The 19,644-nt window shown below is 39.8% G+C and overlaps 2 protein-coding genes across 5 annotated transcripts; one reads left to right on the forward strand and one right to left on the reverse strand.

The window, feature by feature from the left end:
- The first annotated feature begins 610 nt into the window (after positions 1–610).
- naa35 (N-alpha-acetyltransferase 35, NatC auxiliary subunit) lies at positions 611–14,149 on the forward strand. Of its 4 annotated transcripts, none has more exons than XM_080433250.1 (23): positions 611–667; positions 1,785–1,913; positions 2,166–2,199; positions 2,453–2,567; positions 3,710–3,784; positions 4,075–4,242; positions 4,528–4,594; positions 4,794–4,837; positions 4,971–5,021; positions 5,882–5,965; positions 6,891–7,005; positions 7,341–7,519; positions 8,049–8,108; positions 8,279–8,385; positions 8,551–8,617; positions 9,055–9,153; positions 9,688–9,866; positions 10,255–10,403; positions 11,010–11,077; positions 11,198–11,338; positions 11,492–11,614; positions 12,598–12,678; positions 13,232–14,148. In XM_080433250.1, exons 2-23 carry the CDS (start codon positions 1,793–1,795, stop codon positions 13,289–13,291), a joined length of 2,187 nt encoding a protein of 728 aa, XP_080289376.1. In that variant the 5' UTR covers positions 611–667; positions 1,785–1,792; the 3' UTR covers positions 13,292–14,148. The 4 variants fall into 4 exon arrangements, with proteins under 4 accessions (XP_080289376.1, XP_080289378.1, XP_080289377.1 ...); XM_080433252.1 differs by having other exon boundaries at positions 10,255–10,391; XM_080433251.1 differs by having other exon boundaries at positions 633–667; positions 1,791–1,913.
- A 2,695-nt stretch (positions 14,150–16,844) lies between these two features.
- LOC308088974 (renal glandular kallikrein-like) lies at positions 16,845–19,054 on the reverse strand (the record flags this gene model as incomplete). Its single annotated transcript, XM_080433555.1, has 5 exons — positions 16,845–16,985; positions 17,108–17,247; positions 17,538–17,800; positions 18,520–18,679; positions 19,015–19,054. The coding sequence occupies 5 exons, from the start codon at positions 19,052–19,054 to the stop codon at positions 16,845–16,847; spliced, it is 744 nt and encodes a 247-aa protein (XP_080289681.1).
- Positions 19,055–19,644: the final 590 nt, after the last annotated feature.

Raw genomic sequence — 19,644 nt, forward strand, 5'->3', positions numbered from 1 at the left:
AAATGCCGCTGACTACAGTGTTGTAACAAAAATAACAAACAAAATATTGTAAATATATCGGCCTATACTACTATTATTATTTACTCATTTATTTATCAAATATGTGAATGAATCAAATCATAAATTAGTAACTTCATTCGGAATTAGTAATCAATAGTAGTAATTAATATCTCGTGCCATTTTTTTAACCGAATGGGTACAAGTCAATTGTACTTTTACTGCACTTGGTAACTAGTACATGTACTTAGTTACTTTCCACCACTGTAGAGTTATAATATATCGGTCTAGCCTGGCTGGAAACCAGACGAATCTGCCAGACTGATACTGCTCAGTTGCCCTGAGCAATCGGTCGCGTAGATATGACGAAAGCGGCTGCTTAAGGCCAACATTTTAATTAGTATTTTGTACATACGAACTTCACTGTTGCTACGTTCTGTATAAAAATAAAATATACTTATTATCAAATACAAATGAAATCATCTCATAGAATTACATCGCATAATGTATTTATGTAGCGCGTACTGGACTGCTCTGTAGTTTACGGCCAGTGTTTTGAAGAACTACATGTCCCAGGATTATTTTGCGCGATGACGTGTAATTTGTGCGCGTTCGTCTCTCTAGCCTTCGAAGAGGTCTGTGTTAGCTGAATGGTTCAGAGATTAACAAGGTATGTCATTGTTTAGTATTGACAATGCAACTTTTTATTACCGACACCTTTTTGGGGGATTTAGCGTTGATTTCTATACTTCAATGATTGTTCAAATTGACGTTATTTAGGTTTTGTTTGCAAGAAATGTCCAATGTGCCTAATATTAGCTTGTTAGCATATGATATTATTTTGCTTATTAGTGCATGTATTACACTAATGGCCAAAGTGTTTGACAAATAGTGGTTATGAGTCTTCATTCATCTCGAAAGCATGTTTTATACTAGTCATGAAAGTCCAGACTACAACTTTATAGCCTTTGACTGAATACTTTAACAAGGTTATTTTAGACCTGTTAGTTTGGGGAAACAAGTAACTGTTCCTCAGTAAAATAAATAACATTTGATCTTTGCTGACTTGACTTATTTTAAATATATATATTAATGTCATACTAATTCATAATTACCTATATCCGAAACAAACTAAGCTGTTTGCTTGCCTTGTTAGTTTAGTTTATAGCTGTCATCTAATTGTACATGCAAACAGAATTTTGTCAGGACATGGTCTCAAGACATGGTCTCAAGTAAAAAGTGGTTGGTTGGAGGACAGGTTTTTGTGTCTGGGTCTTGTTTGCTTAGCATGACAGGACTTCCAGTGCACACATGCCAGACAGTGTCTCCCACTGAAAATGGCAGATCTACAAGCTCAAAAGGCTGCGACGTGTTGTGAGCTTGTAGATTGCCCCCCCCCCCCCCCCCCCCATTATACTGGGGTTAAGCCCAGCTTTGCATGTGTGGGTATACCAATCCTGTCAACCTTTCGAGAAGTGTCTACCACTTGTTTGGGTTTAGGGCAGGAACTTACAAAAAGAGCCTTTGGACTACATTTTTTTATTTGTGTTGAGATGGCTCATTGTGCAGTTGTTTTTTTTTCTTCATTATTTCAGTACAAAGTGCTGCATTTCCCACATGTATCCCAGTGTAGAATGATCATAGAGAAGATCCTTTTGGCAATAAGATCTCAGATCCAGATCTATAATTAGTGAGGTGAAAGATCAAAGCACTCCTGATATACTGTATGTACGTAAACTTTTTGATATTTTGAAAACTCAGTTCTACCGGTTTGCTATTTTCTTAAGCTGTAGCTATGGTGATGAAGTCGTCGGTTGAGGATGATGATGCTGGCTGGGGACTGGGCATCCCTGAGAAGATGAAGAATAATGCCAACTGGGTTGATGTCACACGTGATTTCAAGGGGGCGTGTAAAGGTACTCTCTCTCTGTCCTTTTCTTGTGCATGCAGTCTCTTGCCCTCTCTCTCTCTCTCTCTCTCTCTCTCTCTCACCCCCCCTTCTCTCTCTCTGTGTCTCTCACCCCCCCCTCTCTCACACACACACACACACACACACACACACACACATACACTTACACATACACACACACGCACACTGCCTACGGTAGACAAAAAATATGCAATTTTGAAAAGCAAGTTTGACTTGTTCTTTTTTTAATTGACTGCAGAACTGAATCTTGGCGAGTTGCTTCATGACAAACTGTGAGTATATGAATCTATAATTATATAATACATTTTATGGGAAACTTTGATGGGACGTATTGAAAGCGGATGCAGAGACTGCATTATTTGCCCGCTTCCCTTGCAATGTTATCCAAACAGCATCTATAATGGGCATACCTACAATAAAAGTTACAAAAAAACAAAACACAAAATGTTCAAATATGAAAATACAAGGTTTCTGCCCGACAGTGATGATAATTATATCATCTCAGTCTCCATTCTGGTATGCTAGGTTTGGCCTGTTTGAGGCCATGTCGGCCATCGAGATGATGGATCCTAAGATGGATGCTGGAATGATCGGGAATCAGGTCAACAGGAAGGTTCTGAACTTTGAACAGGCTGTCAGGGTATGGTACCACTATAACCTATCTACTATTATATCAGATAAAGCAGTTGTTCTCAAAATGTGGTCTGGGGACCCCCAGTGGTCCTTGAGGAGTTACAGGTCTGTATTTCAGTGTACAAATGGAACCCCATTTGTACACTCTGAGTTAAATTAACACTGAGGAGTTCACAGTGTAGATTGGGGTCCCAGAAATAAACATCAAAACCTTGAATTTAAAATGTTTGAGAACCACTGATAGAAGAGACAACTGTTTTTCTTACAGTGCTTGACAGCCATGCATTTTTTAAGTTTTTAAAACTTTGGTTTCATGCACTGCGGGGTCATACAACATACTTGACACGAGATAAGGTCAACATGGAGTGCTCTGGTAGCTCAAGCAGCTTAACGTGATATACTTTGTTGTATGTACCTTTTGACAAGTGTCATTTAACAGTAATGGGGTATTTTCCTTTGAAAGAGTGTTCATGCAAGTGTAACTGAAAACATAGTACTGTATGCAGCCATGTAAGGGCAATGTCCTTGATTCCATTCTCACCTCATAATCTGTGTTGCATGTAATCCCTGCTCCCTGCCCTCACTTTTCCTGTCTCTTCTCTAAAACAAAAGCCATGGAAATGAACATAAGGAAACACAAGCTAGATTACTAGCTACTGTAATCATTGAAATTGAATTGCATTTGATAGATTCTTTAACTGTAGCCTATAGTTTGTGGCTGGTGTTTTAGACTTGGGAAATTATACTTTGAATTTCTCTGGGATAGTCTACGATGTCAAAATAGTTGTGTTTGACACCAGTGCGTTAAGAAAAGCTTTTTTTCAACCAGCAAGTCACATGCTCATACACGTATGTGCAGTGAAATGTTATTGCGGCAGACTCCGCCAGAGTCTTATTATGCATTATTCAACATACAAATGATAATCCAAGTAAAGTAATAGTTATAGTACAAGATGCTAATTATAATTATGGTACTAAGTAGTAATAAGTAAGTAATTAGATATACATATCAAAACAATAGAAAAAGAAATGTCTGTATGACATGATATGTTGACGTTTACATGCATAAAATGTCATAACCTTATAATTATTGATCGTATCATAACATACATCTTTTCTCCATCATCCACCTCTCTGTCACTGGTTTAGGATGGTGCCATCAGGGTGAGGGACCTGAGTTTACCTGAACTGATAGGGATCATAGACACCTGTTTCTGCTGCTTGGTATGATTCACTTGCTTAAACTAATGTCAAAGATAACTAGTTTATATAAGTGCATATATGTCAAAACATTAATAATAATAATATGGTCTGTGAAAACAAAATCCAGGAGGTCTGCTCCTAACATAAGGTGTGTGTGTGTGTGTGTGTGTGTGTGTGTGTGTGTGTGTGTGTGTGTGTGTGTGTGTGTGTGTGTGTGTGTGTGTGTGTGTGTGTGTGTGTGTGTGTGTGTGTGTGTGTGTGTGTGTGTGTGTGTGTGTGTGTGTGTGTGTGCGCGCGCGCTCTATGTGTAGATCACGTGGTTGGAGGGCCACTCTCTGGCCCAGACAGTATTCACCTGCCTATACATCCACAACCCAGACTTCATAGAGGACCCAGCTCTTAAAGCGTTTGCCCTGGGAGTCCTGAAAGTTTGTGACATAGCTCGTGAGAAAGTCAACAAGGCTGCTGTGTTTGAAGAGGTAAGCAGATCTTAGTACAAATATTACATTCAGTGTGACTTTTTGTTGAAATTTCTTTTATACAAAATGCCATGAATATAGATTTTGCTGTCTGCAAATGTGCAGTCAGGACAACTGTCCATCTAAAGCGTGATTTAGATGGATGCACGCTTGTTAATCAGCTATTTTCAGCGTGCCACACAGATGCACAATGAAGTATAAATTAAGCATAAGCCATCACAGACCATAAATATTTCAGCATTTACATTGACCAACCTGTTTGAATGACTGTATGCGCTTCTACAGGAAGATTTCCAGGCCATGACCTATGGCTTCAAGATGGCCAATAATGTGACAGACCTGCGGGTTACAGGTAAAGAATCATCTGGTTATCCATTTTCACATGCACGTTAGTTATAAGTAAGCTCCAAATCTGTGAAGAGGTTCCAGAACTTCCTTTATGATATTGAAGTTTGACTGAATATACAGTATATTGATTATGACTTAATTAGTAATTGAAATGAAGTTTCTATTGTGTCTATGTGTGTGCGTGCGTCCATCCATCCTACAAGGTATGCTGAAAGATGTGGAGGATGAGTTACAGAGGCGGGTTAAGGTAACTGGTTCTTCTTTGTACATTTTGTCTCTGCATTTGCCATTTTGCTCACATCCTGCTGAAACAAATTCAGCTTGAACCCTGATTGTGACTTTTACATTTGAAACCCCCCCCCCCCCCCCCCCCCCCCCAGAGCACACGCAGTCGACAGGGAGAGCAGCGAGATCCGGAGGTTGAGCTAGAGGTAAGTCTGACTCTGTCTCTTGACAACTGCAACGTTTTACTGTCCAACGCGTAACCGCTTAAACCCTCTATACTTGGCTCAGTACATGGCTCTGTTGGCTCTGTACTTTCCAATCTACAAGCTCACAACCTGTCACAACACGACACGTTGTGAACTTATAGATCAGCTATTTTAGCAAACGTTCCCACCAGAATAGGGAAACTATGTTTTGCCTGATGTGCGTTCCTCTCTTGTGCTGCACGTTACGTTTTTCTAGGTTTTTAGACACACATGAAAGTTTAAATATTCTCAACTTTTCAGCACTGTTTTGATGCTGATACATGTGGTAGGAACAGCGGGACAATTGCAAATGCAATAAAGTTTGATATTAAACTCAAGACTCACCACCTGCTTGAATCTGTTTTTATCCACATGATTCATTAATCAATGACCCAGTTACACATACAGACCCGCTCCACAGGGGCACCACGCTATTTTGCCTGAAGCGCTGTTTTACCAAGGCATTTTTGGAGCATCTGCACCTGTGTGATCACCCCCATAGGCTTCATGTGAAGCAGTCAGAACACAAGTCCTGTTAACTTAAGTAACTAAAAATACTCCAATCCTATGCAGTGACATGGCCTGGTATTGTAGAGAGAAATTCCATTCTGGGATGCCCTGCCATTTTGCCCCAAAATGTAATAATCTGTGTCTGGATGGTGTAAACAAAATAGACCGTATGTGTTTTGTTCCTCATGGTACCACAAAGACTAGTACGGAACATTTCAACACTCCATAACATTTTTCACATGCATGTATGCACTTAATACTTGTTTAACCCTTCAGCCTTCAATATTAATTTTCTTATTTTTTTCTCACAGCACCAGCAATGTTTGGCACTTTTCAACAGAATCAAGTTCACGCGCCTTTTATTGACTGCGCTGATCTTCTTTACAAAGAAAGAGGTAATACACAGCCCCATGCATTAACAATAAAAAATCATACAGCATTTAAATGGCTATTGTGAAGACTGGGCCAAACCAACACTCGTAGACCTCACAGGGCGTTTTAATAGGAATTATGGCACGTCCACAGGGGGGAAACCCCTGGTGCCGTTTGTTAATACGTTTCAAATCATAAATCAAACAAAGCAAACTTTCCACCCCTTCGGGGCTCAGTGTCAGTGATTGTCCATGTGGTTCTCCCTCACGCCCTCTGTGTGGGTTTCCAGTCCATGAACGGTTTAGTTATACGGGTCCTAGGTTGCCTATAACAGAAACACATAACCATTAGACTCCGAGTTATTTAACACCAGGTAATGAGGAGGAGAATAAGTGGAGGTTCGCTTACCGCCTGTGCACCTGTCTGGTCAACGTGGAGAGTCAGGCCATACTGAGGCAGAGACGGTGCTTTTGGTTTGTCTGTGCGCTCCCCAGCTGAGCAACGCAGGTGCGCTCACTTCAGGTTGATTCCACAGATGGACTGGCAGGTAGCGCCCGTCGATGACGCAGCCCAGCTGGGGGCGGGGCCTGGCTGGCCGCGCACCGTCTCTGTCCCACTGACTCTCCCCGTTGAGGTGCTTACCTGACAGGCGGTTGCCTAGCGACACCCCACACTATCAACAGCGCACTGCTGCAGACAACAGTTAGCCTTAAGTTCTGGGGGGAAAAACATATGGAATTAAAGTGTGTGTGTGTGCTTGCGTGTGTTTACACACACGTACTGTATACACTCAAAGGTGAATTGTAAAGGACCAAAATGGAAATAAGCCCAAGTTTTTTTGTGTTGTGTTTTATCCTTTTGAAATACAATTGTTGTTCATGTACATATATATGCATTTTTGGTCAATGAAAACATCAATCAATCAATCAATCAAACCCTCCTTATCAGACCAGCGCAGTGGGTGAGGCCCAGAAGCTGATGGCTCAAGCAGCTGATCTCCTGCCATCCATCCACTCCAGTGTCCAATATGGTATCCAATCACAGAATGATACCAGTAAAGGAGGTAAACGCACACATATACACTGTAAAATCATGAGTATTAATTTGCCTCTGAGAGTGTACAAATGTAACCATTATAATATATGATACAATGCAGCATTATAAAATATTAACATACTGTATATACGTATATATAATATGATACTCCTGGCACTTCCCAAACGTTTTAGCTCGAGACCCAAAAGTGAAATTTGATGTCTCCCCGGGGCCCAAACTAGTGAAAATGGCCGATCTACAAGCTCACAGCGCATAGCATTGTGAGCTTGTAGATCAGCTATTTTCCCTAATTCCTTTTCTACGTTTTATTTTCTTCTCATTTATGGAATATTTTTTTTCCAGATCACCCTATCATGATGGGCTTTGAACCCCTGGTCAATCAGAGACTGCTGCCCCCTACCTTCCCGCGCTACGCCAAGATCATCAAGAGAGAGGACATGGTGGCCTACTTTAGCAAGCTCATAGAACGTATCAAGACGATCTGTGACGTTATCAATACCACCAACCTTCATGGCATACTGGTAAGGGATTAAACACCTAAACCATTTATACTTTGTTGACCAGGGACCCCGACATGTCTATACTTTGTCCCCTGCTTTTTTCCCCCCTACACGAAATCTCTTCACCGAAAATAGCCGATCTAAGATAAGATAAGCCTTTATTGATCCCGATAGGGAAATTCAGTTGCCAAAGACGGTACAGCAGTTTAAAAATAAATTAATAAAAAAATACAGATTACAGTGTAAGAAATAAGTACTGTATAGTATACACAGCATGATGTAAAGACATCACAGTCAAAGTAAGAAAATATTTATAAGAAAGAAAATATAAATAAGATATGCAACATACAAACCCTCACTGCTTATCCGTCCTCAAACTAATTGTAACCCGTAACGCCTAGCCCTAAATCTACCCCCTCGGTCTAGAATCTTAACACTGATTCATTTTGGACTGTAAGCTAGTAACTGTTTATTGCTCTCACATGGTTCATAATCAAGACCAAACCGATTACAATAATTGGTGTGAACATTGTGCTTGGGGTATTTCTAGGACTTCTTCTGTGAATTCAGTGAGCAGTCTCCCTGTGTCCTCTCCCGATCTCTACTACAGGTAAGCTAACAACAATCAACATTTGGGTGTTTTTTCTCCTATTCTATTGTTATAACATTGTGAAAAAGAATACCTCTTTTTCACGCAATAAGACATTAAAAAGAACATTAGTGTGTGTATAGTCAAAATTACGCGAGATGTTCTAAATGTATTTTTTTCTGTGGCCTCAGACAACGTTCCTGATAGATAATAAGAAAGTGTTCGGGACCCACCTGATGCAGGATATGATCAAAGATGCTCTCAGATACTTTGTCAGCCCACCTGTCCTCTCCTCCAAGTAAGTCTGGAGCCTTTAGTTAATTCAGTAATTTCGGTTTTGTAAAATAAGTTTATTTGTGATGTTTTATGACACTGGTTGAATCTGGAGGCTAGCGCTTGATTATTTATTGTGTGTGTGTGTGTGTGTGTGTGTGTGTGTGTGCGTGTGCACATTCTCACCCAGGTGCTGTCTTTTCAACAACCACCAAGCCAAGGACTACATAGACTCATTTGTCACACACTGCTCCAGGGTACGTTGTTCCCTGACTCATTTTAGTTTTATCGTATGTTGGGTTTGCCATTTAAGCTGAGGTAAAGCTATCATCACTTTACTTAAAGCCATACTATGTGAAAGTGAACAAAATGTTATTTTGACCAATCTGTATGGTAGAGTATGTTAATACAATATGCTTCACACAAATGCAGTGGGTGTATTTGGTCTCCCTGCTCTTCTATTTATAGATTTAGATCCTATTGTCAGGGTCTGACCACTACTGGTGGACAAGTGGTATTCTCTGACAGTCAAAATCTCTGACAAGTTTCCAAAAACGTCTTCCCTGAGAAAGCGGGTGTGCTCTATAGCTGAGTGGTAGAACGGGGGACCTGGGTTCGAATCTCAAGTAGGACATGAAAGTTAACGATGCAGCTTTAAATTGTGTGCGTGGATGTGTGTCATTTCTCCTTACAGCCATTCTGTAGTCTGATACAGATCCATGGTCACAACCGAGCCAGGCAGAGAGACAAACTAGGACACATCCTGGAAGAGTTCGCTACACTGCAGGATGAGGTTTGCCCTCTCACTTCACTCTGTCGTTATCTCTCGCCCGCTTTGTTCGTCCATTCCTTTGTTCCTGCCTGCAGCAAGGCAATGCAGGGTACATTATCGGGTCACTTCTGTCTGTGTGTCTGTGGGCCAGTGAACACATTTTCATTAGAGATGTACCGATACAAATTTCTCCGACCCAATACCGATTCCGCTACCCATAACTTGCACATCGGTCGATACCGAGTACCGATCCGATACCATTGTGTAAAAATGTTAAGAGAACCACTGATCTAGGAATAAATAAATAAAAACCTTTAATAATAGTTAAAGCGCAGCTCCAAGTTAGTAAATTGTACAATAAGTATATAAAACAGTAGTGCAACAACAATTCCAAATATTACCGATACCATTATTTTAGGCGGTATCGGCAGCTTTTCCGATACTGCTATCGGTATCGGAAACAACTGTAATTTTCATGAAACTGAGAAATTATCAGTAGGCTGCCTTCTTGCCTTCTTTCCATTCTACCTTTTGTTGCCGTCTGTGTCCCTACAGGCAGAGAAGGTGGACGCGGCGCTGCATAGCCTGCTGATGAAGCTGGAGCCTCAGAGACAACATCTAGCTTGTCTGGGCACCTGGATCCTCTACCACAACCTGAGGATCATGATCCAGTACCTGCTGAGCGGCTTTGAACTGGAACTTTACAGCATGCATGAGTACTACTACATCTACTGGTAAGTGCACTTGCACTATACAGTGTGCACACAAGCACACAATTATGGAATAATCTCTATTGCACTGAGCTAGAGCTCTGCGTCATGCAGCACAACGATCAGTGCTCCCTCCAGTGGTGAGAATGCAGGAGCAGTCTCCCATGCACACACACACAAGTACAACTTCTCTCTGCACTCTACTTATGTGATTATTTACCTATTTACTAGACTAGAGTTCAATAAACACTTGTTTTCACATTACGGCACCTGATCTGCATTTTGTGCACGCGTGCCTGCGCGTGTGTGTGTGTGTTTATGTCTGCGTGTGTGTGTGTGTGTGTGTGTGTGTGTTTGTGTCTGCGTGTGCGTGTGCGTGTGCGTGTGTGTGTGTGTGTGTGTGTGTGTGTAGGTACCTGTCAGAGTTCCTCTATGCCTGGCTGATGTCCACTCTGAGCAGAGCGGACTCCTCTCAGATGGCAGAGGAGAGGATACTGGAGGAGCAGCAGAAAGGTCGCAGCAGCAAGAAAACCAAAAAGAAGAAGAAGGGTACACCATTCTGTATGTCCACTGGGAGGCGCTGCTGTGAAAAGAAACACATGTGTTCTAGTGCAGTGGTTCTCATTATTTTTTTTGTGCCACTTGGACCCTGCAAAAAATTACAAAAAATGTTAAGCTCTCTTAGGCTTCTGTTATGTTAAAGGTAGGGTAAGTGATTTATAATTGCTAAATGGTTCTGTATTCTGATACTGATAGTACTCATTGCTATAGAGTGTTTGTTCAGTAAAAAGAGTCTCCCATATTTCTCCAGCTCTTTATTAAACAGAAAATGCATTTTCAGTGCTCTCTCCTGATTGGCTTAAATGTTGTCACCTACCTGAAAATGTACTATATTCTGTTTACTAAAGAGCTGGAGAGACCCATGTGACCGAACAAACGCTCTGTAGCAATGATTACTATCAGAATATAGTACTTTAACCTTTTTAACAAAAAGAAAATCAAAAAATATCACTGACCCTAACCACAGATCTTATTTTCTGCATAAATGGAAACCCTACGGGGGAAAAAAGCATAAAATCTGGCTAGAGTATCCACTCTATTGTGGCTTCCTGTATACATGTACTGTGTTTAGCGGGTATTAATGTTATGTTCGTGTTTTATCGACAGCACGGCCTCTCAGTAAGGAGATCACCATGAGCCAAGCTTACCAGAACATGTGCGCTGGCATGTACAAGGTATATTAGAATCACATACATACACATAGAGAACGTACACAATGGACATAGCTAAACTTTGAATCTGCATCAGGTGTCCCTTTTCACACCATGTGTGTCCCTCTGTCCCTCTCTCTACAGACCATGGTAGCGCTGGACATGGATGGGAAGGTGCGTAAGCCGCAGTTTGAGTTGGACAGTGAGCAGGTTCGCTATGAGCATCGCTTCGCCCCCTTCAACAGTGTGGTTACTCCCCCACCCGTACATTATGTCCAGTTCAAGGTAGGGCTTTTGTTTGTGTGGATGTGTTTTTTTGTTTTTTATTTCATTTTTATTGTCTTGTTTTGGTACTTGACTCTTGCTCTAACCTGTACCTCTCCTGTGTTTCATTCTTACTGCTGTTGCTGCAATTTTCTTTTTCTGTTCTCTTTGCAGGAAATGTCCGATCTGAAGAAGTACAATCCTCCGCCAGGCTCGGCTGACCTATACCTTGCAGCCAGCAAGCACTTTCAGCAGGCCAAGCTCATCCTAGAAAATGTGCCCAGTCCAGACCCAGAGGTCAGGGAATACTGTATGACTAGTTGAACAAAAAGTGGTTAAAATTGAGGCTACCAACCTCAATGCCAAAAGCATCCCGAGCCCATATCCTAATCTGATTTGTGGACAGAATTCACAAAAAAGACAAGCCATAACAAATATACAATATTTTATTCTGTGCCGTTTTAATTTAAGCTTTTCATAAATTAACCTTGCTCCATCCCTTTTTTTAATTGCAAGCCAGAAGTGCTGGCCTGTTAAGAAGCTAATACTGCCACCTGCTGGATCTTTTTTACTGTGTCATTAGTGTGATTTCACACAAATGTGTAAGGCTGAGAAATTGCTGATCGGCAGCATTAGATACCCATCACCCAAGTTAGAATTTAAGGATCATCGCTACTTTTTGTGTCTAAGTTAACATATTATTGTTTGTTTTGTATGCTTAAAAATTTGTCGATATCAATGACATTTGATTAATGTCAATTGGGAATTTTTTAAATAATAATAATGGGGGAGAAAAGAAAACGACAATAAAAATCATGTGAGTAACTTATAGGAAACAGTGTATGGATTTGGACACTGTTCCGCTATAATCTGGAAAAAATGCAACACCATTGCCTACACATGGGGATTATTTTACAGTATGTTATACAAGTATATAATATAAGATAAATTGACTACTATTATAAGAGCCAAGGTAACAGAACGGAAATAGGCTACATGGGTTGCAAAGAAATTTCCAAGGGATAAACATTTTAAAAAACATATATTTTGCATGGCCACTGTTTTTCCCAGATTATGTCTTCAAACAACAATTGACAACATAGAAAATCTAAATGTCTGGCTGCTTCCCCATTATATGCCAGTGTGTTGTACCAACCCCCACATTTTTTTAAGGTACAATTTTGATCCCTGCTAAGAAATATGAATGTACCTGCTCTGTGCCTTAATGCTATATAGAAGACAGTAAGAAAGACAGTATTAACCTTGATGGTTGTTTACAGGTCAACCGCATCCTAAAGGTGGCTAAACCCAACATCATTGTGACGAAGCTATTGGCTGGAGGACACAAGAAAGACACCAAGGTAATCCACTTTACACAACATGTACTTTAATAAAAGCTCTACTCCAGAGTTAGTAGTAGTAGTAGTAGTCATTGCAGTAGCAGTTGTGTGCAGTTTTTAGACACTATACAAGTAACTCAGTACACCGTTTCGATTCAATATTTATAATCTATAGTCTATAGATTAGTATTGTGAACAATAACTAGTTTAAAATTCTGAATTTGGCTTTGAAAAACCAAAATAACCCTTTTTATCAGGGTTAAGTTGCTAAGAAGAACTAATAGTTTTTCACCTTCTGTCAATATAATTCAAAAGCTAGTAATTTCCCCAGACGTATACAATTTTGTATTACTGCAGTTCTACTCAGTAGAAACAAGTTAATGAAAATGTCTATGGTAACTTGACATAATGTCAACGCACATCGACGGTGGGTGCTAGCTAGGCCAATGGAACTAATATGAAAATATAATAATAATTTGCGACAATGTTTCGATCTCACAGGATTTTCCATCAGTATAAAAGATAACATTTGTGTACAGCTCAAACCTAGAAATGCTCTTACTTCTGTCATCAGGTGCTCCCGGAGTTCGACTTCTCTGCTCACAAATATTTCCCTGTGGTCAAGATTATATGATTCAGAAGTGCACTGGCAAACCAACATTCATGATGAACCCTACCCTCACCCGTGTGTGTGATATTCCTGACCCTATCCTTGTCTGAACAAGAGTGTCTACCCGACAAGAAACACTTCCCAAGATGTTGCTGATTTATTATTTTTTCGACTGAAGAAGAGAATGACTCACATGAAACCACAGCCAAGAATCAGACAAACCTGACTGACTGTATCTACATACAACTGTGAAAACATGCCTGTGTGGTGGGGGGGGGGGTATGTGCATCAGAGGGTTGGACTTGGACAGGTGAGCTTGTGTGAAAAGAAGATCCCCGAGATATACTTACAGGAGGAATATTTTGAAAGCTCTGTCCACAAAGAAACTTGTCATGATGTAAAGAAGAATAGCTCTGCGATCCATTTGAAGCTTTTTGTACATCCTCTGTCTGCTAAAGCATTCACACCTCTTGAATGTTGGTTTGCATTCATCTTGTCTCTCATTAGTCCCAGACCGGTCGGTGGACAAAGTAAGATGTTACGTGAAAACATTGTATTTCTTTTTCAACCGATCTCAGTTATTATGTGCATGCACCAAGGGCCATTTCTGATGTCACGTTTATGGATGTCAGTATTAAAGGACTGAAAAACAGCCCCTCTTGAACTGAATAAATGAACTCGTCTCGGCTGTGGTGTTAAAATGTTTTGTTTTGTTATTGTCTTGTCACCCTCAACAAAGGAAAGAGACAATAGCTATCAGCCTTCTCCTAACATGTACCACTATTAGCAATACTAGCATTATTATTTGCATAGTGCTGTACCTGTCATGCCTAGAATACAGCTCAAAGTGCTAAAACTAGGACATGATGTAAATATGAGAGTGAAAAACATATAGAATAATACTACTATGGGTTGTGTTGGGAGACAATAGACTGCACAGAAGTGTAGTGGCCTGTTTGATAATACATACTGTATGACCCCTTCATATCGTTCCCTTATTTCAACGTTTTATGTTTTCTTTAGTTTAGTTTTTTATAACTGAATACCTTACTTCGTCATACAGTGTCACACACACACAAATTGCTGTTCTTGATTAGATTTTTTAAGTGGTTAAATGTATCTGAATTTTATAAATATTGAACCAATGAAAAGTATTAACAAGCGTTTGACTAAATAGCTGCATTGGATCCATTGGAACACGGCTTCTTTTATCCATTTCCTGAAAAGTAATGCCCATGGCCCTATATATATATCAGGATATTTTGAAAACATCTTGACATTCTTTGAAAATGTCTTGAATATTTTTTTAAATGTTCACACCACAATCCTTGGCACAAAATCTTTTCAGATGGGGGTCCGCGGCCAAATACACATTTAGGGGTCCTTGACATGAAAAGGTTTGAGAACCACTGTCCTACAGTAGAGTACTCGAACCGAAATGACACAGGGTTCTATTTTTCTAATCGTTCTATTATTATATTGTATTGATCATTAGTCAGATCAGCAGGCGCACAGTTTGTTTTAATTAACATTAAATACTAAAGATATGATACACCAAAGTAGTCTAAATACAGATAACCTTGTGCCCATGCCCTAAGCACCATGCAGTCAGTGGTGGAAAAAGTACTCGCATTGTTTACTTAAGTAAAAGTATCAATACTGCAATGTAGAAACACTAGAAATAATAAGTCCGGAATTCAAAATGTATTTGAGTCAAAGTGCAAAAGTATTGGTATCAAAATGGCAGATCTACAAGCTCACAATGCATCGCATCATGACGCATTGCGAGCTTGCAGATCGGCTATTTTCAAATGGCCAAAATGTATGAAGGGCTGAAGTGGGTAGTGTATTTGTTATAGTTTATAATGATAATCCAAATCTGCAAAGTAACTAGTAACTAAAGTTTTCAAATAATTAAAAAACTTTAAAGAGTAAAAAGTTAAATATTTGACTCAGATGTAGTGGAGTAGAAGTAAAAGTATTGAAAATTGGAAATACTCCAGTAAAGTAAAAAATACCTAAAAATTGTACTTAAGTACATTTTCATGCCAATACTTTTGTACTTCTCACTCAAGTACATTTTTGATTCCAGACTTTTACTTGTAACCGAGTATTTTTACATTGCAGTATTGATACTTTTACTGAAGTACAAAGTGTGAATACTTTTTCCACCACTAACTATAACGTTACATGGACTTGTTCATTAGCATGTTAAAGCAAAATGTCACTTTGGTAAAGGTTTGATTGTGTTAAATGTATTACCTGCAAACTACATCTACTTAAGTGAAAATAATAGCAAACCATAATGCATTATCACAAAACAGTAGTAACTTTCACATTGACTCTTGAAACAAAAAATAACCACTTGAACACCCTATTAAGTATTAATAGCATATATACAAGCTCACAACGACTTGTTCTTTCTTTAAAGTGCTGGTATTTTAGCAGTGACATGACATGTTAACTCTTAAATGTACTTTTCAAGAAACTTGCAAGATGTAGGTAAAGGTTTAGTCCAATACTGCTGAATTTAGGCTACTGGATGGGACATCTCCCCCAAACAAATAGTCTACACTTGTGTAATGGCCAGTGGCCACAGACATTTCACAGGCATTATCATATCTTCTTCAAATTATTCGGTGTTTCAAGACACTGTACCTTGCTAAGTTAGCTAGCCAGCTTGAAGTGTACATTCAACATTGAAGCTGTCAACTGATGCTGTAGGCTAAGTTCTCGCTGTTTTCAACCTTTTTCATGCCAAGGACCCCTAAATTGATATACATTTGGCCGCGGACCCCCATCTGAAAATGTTGTGCGCCAGGAACCCCAGAAGAGAAGATTTGAGTTAAAAATGTATATATTCAAAGGTATGCACACATCAAGATTTTTTTAAAATAGCTGATCTACAAGCTCAGAGTGCCGCGCTATGAGCTTGTATATCTGCTATTTTTTAATAGCCAAAGCTAAGTGGTTAAAATGATTGTGACGCTATGTTAACTAATTTCGCTGGGGACCCCCTGGACCCCTTGTACTTTTTACTCCACTACATTTATTTGTACTTTGCAGATTTAGATTATCACAAAACATACTTCAGCCCCATTTAAACTTTGGCGTTGTGAGCTTGTAGATCTGCTATTTTCTAAAGACTTTAATACATTGTATACATATGTTACCTTGTGAAATGGGACATTCTGCATAATGAGTACTTTAAGTATATTTTGATGCCAATACTTTTGTACTTTTACTCAAGTAAATTTTGAATACCGAACTTTTACATTCAGCAAAACATTTTCACACCTTTCAACCGACTGATCTCCCAACTTCTACTGCCAGTCTGTTATAGTCTGTACTCTGTAGTAGTCTGATGTGGGGAGCTGGGGACACCTTTACACCAAATATTTTCACTGAATGTTCACCCCAGAATAGGAACTCTACAGGGTTCATGTGGTTAAAATAAATGAAGACACATTAAACACATTTCCTTACATGTTGAATCTCTTTATTATCACAAGCAGATTTGGGATCTCTTTATGGTTCATTTGAATTTACAGATTTTTACAGTTTTTTCATGGTGTCCTCAAGAGGCAAGGTGCAGTTTTTTCATGGTGTCCTCAATCCACTGCCTGTACTGACAAACATCTGCGATCACAATTCGATTGGCACACACATGAACAGGCTCATTCACAACAACACCATGCAGAGCTGACCCTGCGTCTCCCTGAAGACAGAGAAATTGAAAGGGTTTCAATGGTACATCAGTTTTACGTGTATTTGATAAGAACATCATAAAAATAATAAAATAAACAGTTGAACATAAATCTATATAGAATGGCAACTTACTAGGCAGACTTCCACACCAGGCTTCCAGGCACACATGACATTTGTCTCATCTCTGTGGTACGTGATATGCTCTCTATCTTTCTCATCGCAGTCCACAATCTCTGTGTTGGCACACTTTATGGTCACGGCCGTTTTCATGTCTAGGGTTTCAACAAGAACGTTTGAAAAGGACTTTTACTTTAATTCAGGATTCAAATAAAAAAATAGCAGATCTACAAGCTCACAACGCGTGTGTGTGATGTGTTGTCGAGCTTGCAGATCAGCTATTTTTGCTACTTTTTCATGACGCTCTTGTACTACAAAGTAGGGCATTAATTTATGAGAAGAAAAACAAAGTTGAAATGTGGAGATACAAGGTTTTTACCCGAAAGGAAACAAAAAGCTAAATTAAGTATACACCAGACAGTATACTAATATGCTTATTGCTTACCTATGACATGGGCTTTTCTGGCACCCCAGCCCCCAATGTGCACCTCTTTCTGTACCTCTGGTCTGGCACAACCATCAATAGGAGGAAGTTTGACAGTAGGGAGTTTTGGGGAGGCATTTGTAGTTAGCTTGATGAGCATGATATCATGAGGCTTCCCATCCTCTCCACTGAAGACAAACTGCTGATTAACAGGAATCTTCTGAGTATCGCTTCTACGCATTAATCTGAATGTTGTGGCTCGGCCTAGCTTCACTGTGAGCTTCCTGTGAAAGGGGAGTACATGGTTACAAGCAGTGGTGGAAAGTAACTAAGTGCATTTACTCAAGAAGTACTGTACTTAAGTACAATTTGAGGCAGGCTACTTTTACTTTACTTGACTATGTCCATCTTTTGGACTTGTAGTTCTACTTCACCACAATTATTTAACAGCATTTGATTAATCCACACTTTAATAATAAGTACTGTAGATTAACATTACTGTCAATGAGGAACTGCACCATGTGTACAGAACAGTTGTTGGATTTCCCAATAGTGTGGGGGGGGGGGGGGGGGGGGACGTTGGCAGACAACACAGCTGGTGCTGCTGGCAAGCCTCACCGGTAAAATATCACTCAATAAATTATCCGTTGTTCATATCTGAGGCACCCTAACTCTACGTCCCTTAAGACGGGGGATATCTATCTTACTGAATCAGTGTTTTAGACTTTAAAAGTGTAGCTACTTTTTCTTTTTGACCAAAAGCTGAATTTGCAGGTTCTATTGTTGTTGCAAATCTGGTTACATTTACCTATATTCTTAATCTTTGTGAAGGAATATTATTTGGATTGGATTCAGTACAAACCTCTCTAGAAAGAAATATTTCTGAAAGTGAATAAATGAAACTCACACAGGTCCATTCCTGCCCACATGTGAACCAAACAGGTACTTGGATACCACACCACTGACTGTGAAAAAAGATAGATACACCCGCCATATTTCTTACCGTCCTCTGCAGTGGGCAGCAGTGAGCACCCATTGGGCGTTGAGCAGAGAGCCTCCACAGAAGTCATTTTTGAGGCGTTCCACACGGACATAGTACTGTCTCGCTCCTGCACATCCCACACCTCCATGAATTCTCTTTTCAATACCGTCCGATGCTACAACTGATAGGCAGACAAAGAAGAGCACACCGGATGAAATGACAGCACTTCTGACATTTCATTTGGAAAGTAAGCTTCTCAGCCTGCATGGGTCTGGAATCAAATGGGCCACAACTGATTAATTCCTGTTAGGTTCACACTTGGAAAGAACATAGTACATTTGAAAGAAGAATACAAAATAAATACAATTTTTAAAAAAAATATGCAAATGTTTAAAAGTAAAGATGCATTTTTATTTATTTATTATTATTCACACTCTTTTATTAAATATGCCGGTGCACTTGCTAGAAAATGTATTACCTTTCTCTCTAAATTAGGAAAATCTGTAAAAACCTCACCTGCAGAAAAGAAGAGAAGAGCAAGACAAGTCTTCATCATGGTCCAGTCTCGATCGATTCAGCTGTGAGGTTTAGCATCTTATTTTATAACCGCTGTAGTATATTTAATAACATTTCATACACATTTGTTAGCATTATTAAACTTCACAAGTCTACAGTACAAGTAGGCTACAGAGAGAAGAAGTGGATTAAGTCAGAGAGAGGTGCCGGTTTGTCTGAGCGGGGTGTGGGTGCTCTTAGCATTTTCTTTGTCTTACCTGCAGGAGACAGAGAGCATGTGTTCCCCCTTCCTGCCCTAAACAGTTGCAAATGTCTTGGGTCGGGTGGGGGCTCACCGTTGAAGTCTGACACACCCATACCTGTACCTCCTCTTTCTTTAGATCTCTCTGTTATATAAACTGTACCGAAATGCATCTTAGTGTGTGACACTCAGTAGCCGGCAGGCTGCTGAGAAGACCTCAGGGTCCATGGAAGCTGTTTGGTACTGTTTTGTACTTATGCAATAAATCGGAAGCAAAGGAACCTCACTTGCTGGAGTGATGACTCAAATTCATTCTACAACCATTCATTCTCATCTCTGGAACAACAAACTTAACTACAATATGGCGTTGTTGGCAACTCAATAGAGCC

Source organism: Gymnoscopelus braueri (assembly GCF_963280865.1).
Source record: "Gymnoscopelus braueri genome assembly, chromosome: 7".
Taxonomy (NCBI): domain Eukaryota; kingdom Metazoa; phylum Chordata; class Actinopteri; order Myctophiformes; family Myctophidae; genus Gymnoscopelus; species Gymnoscopelus braueri.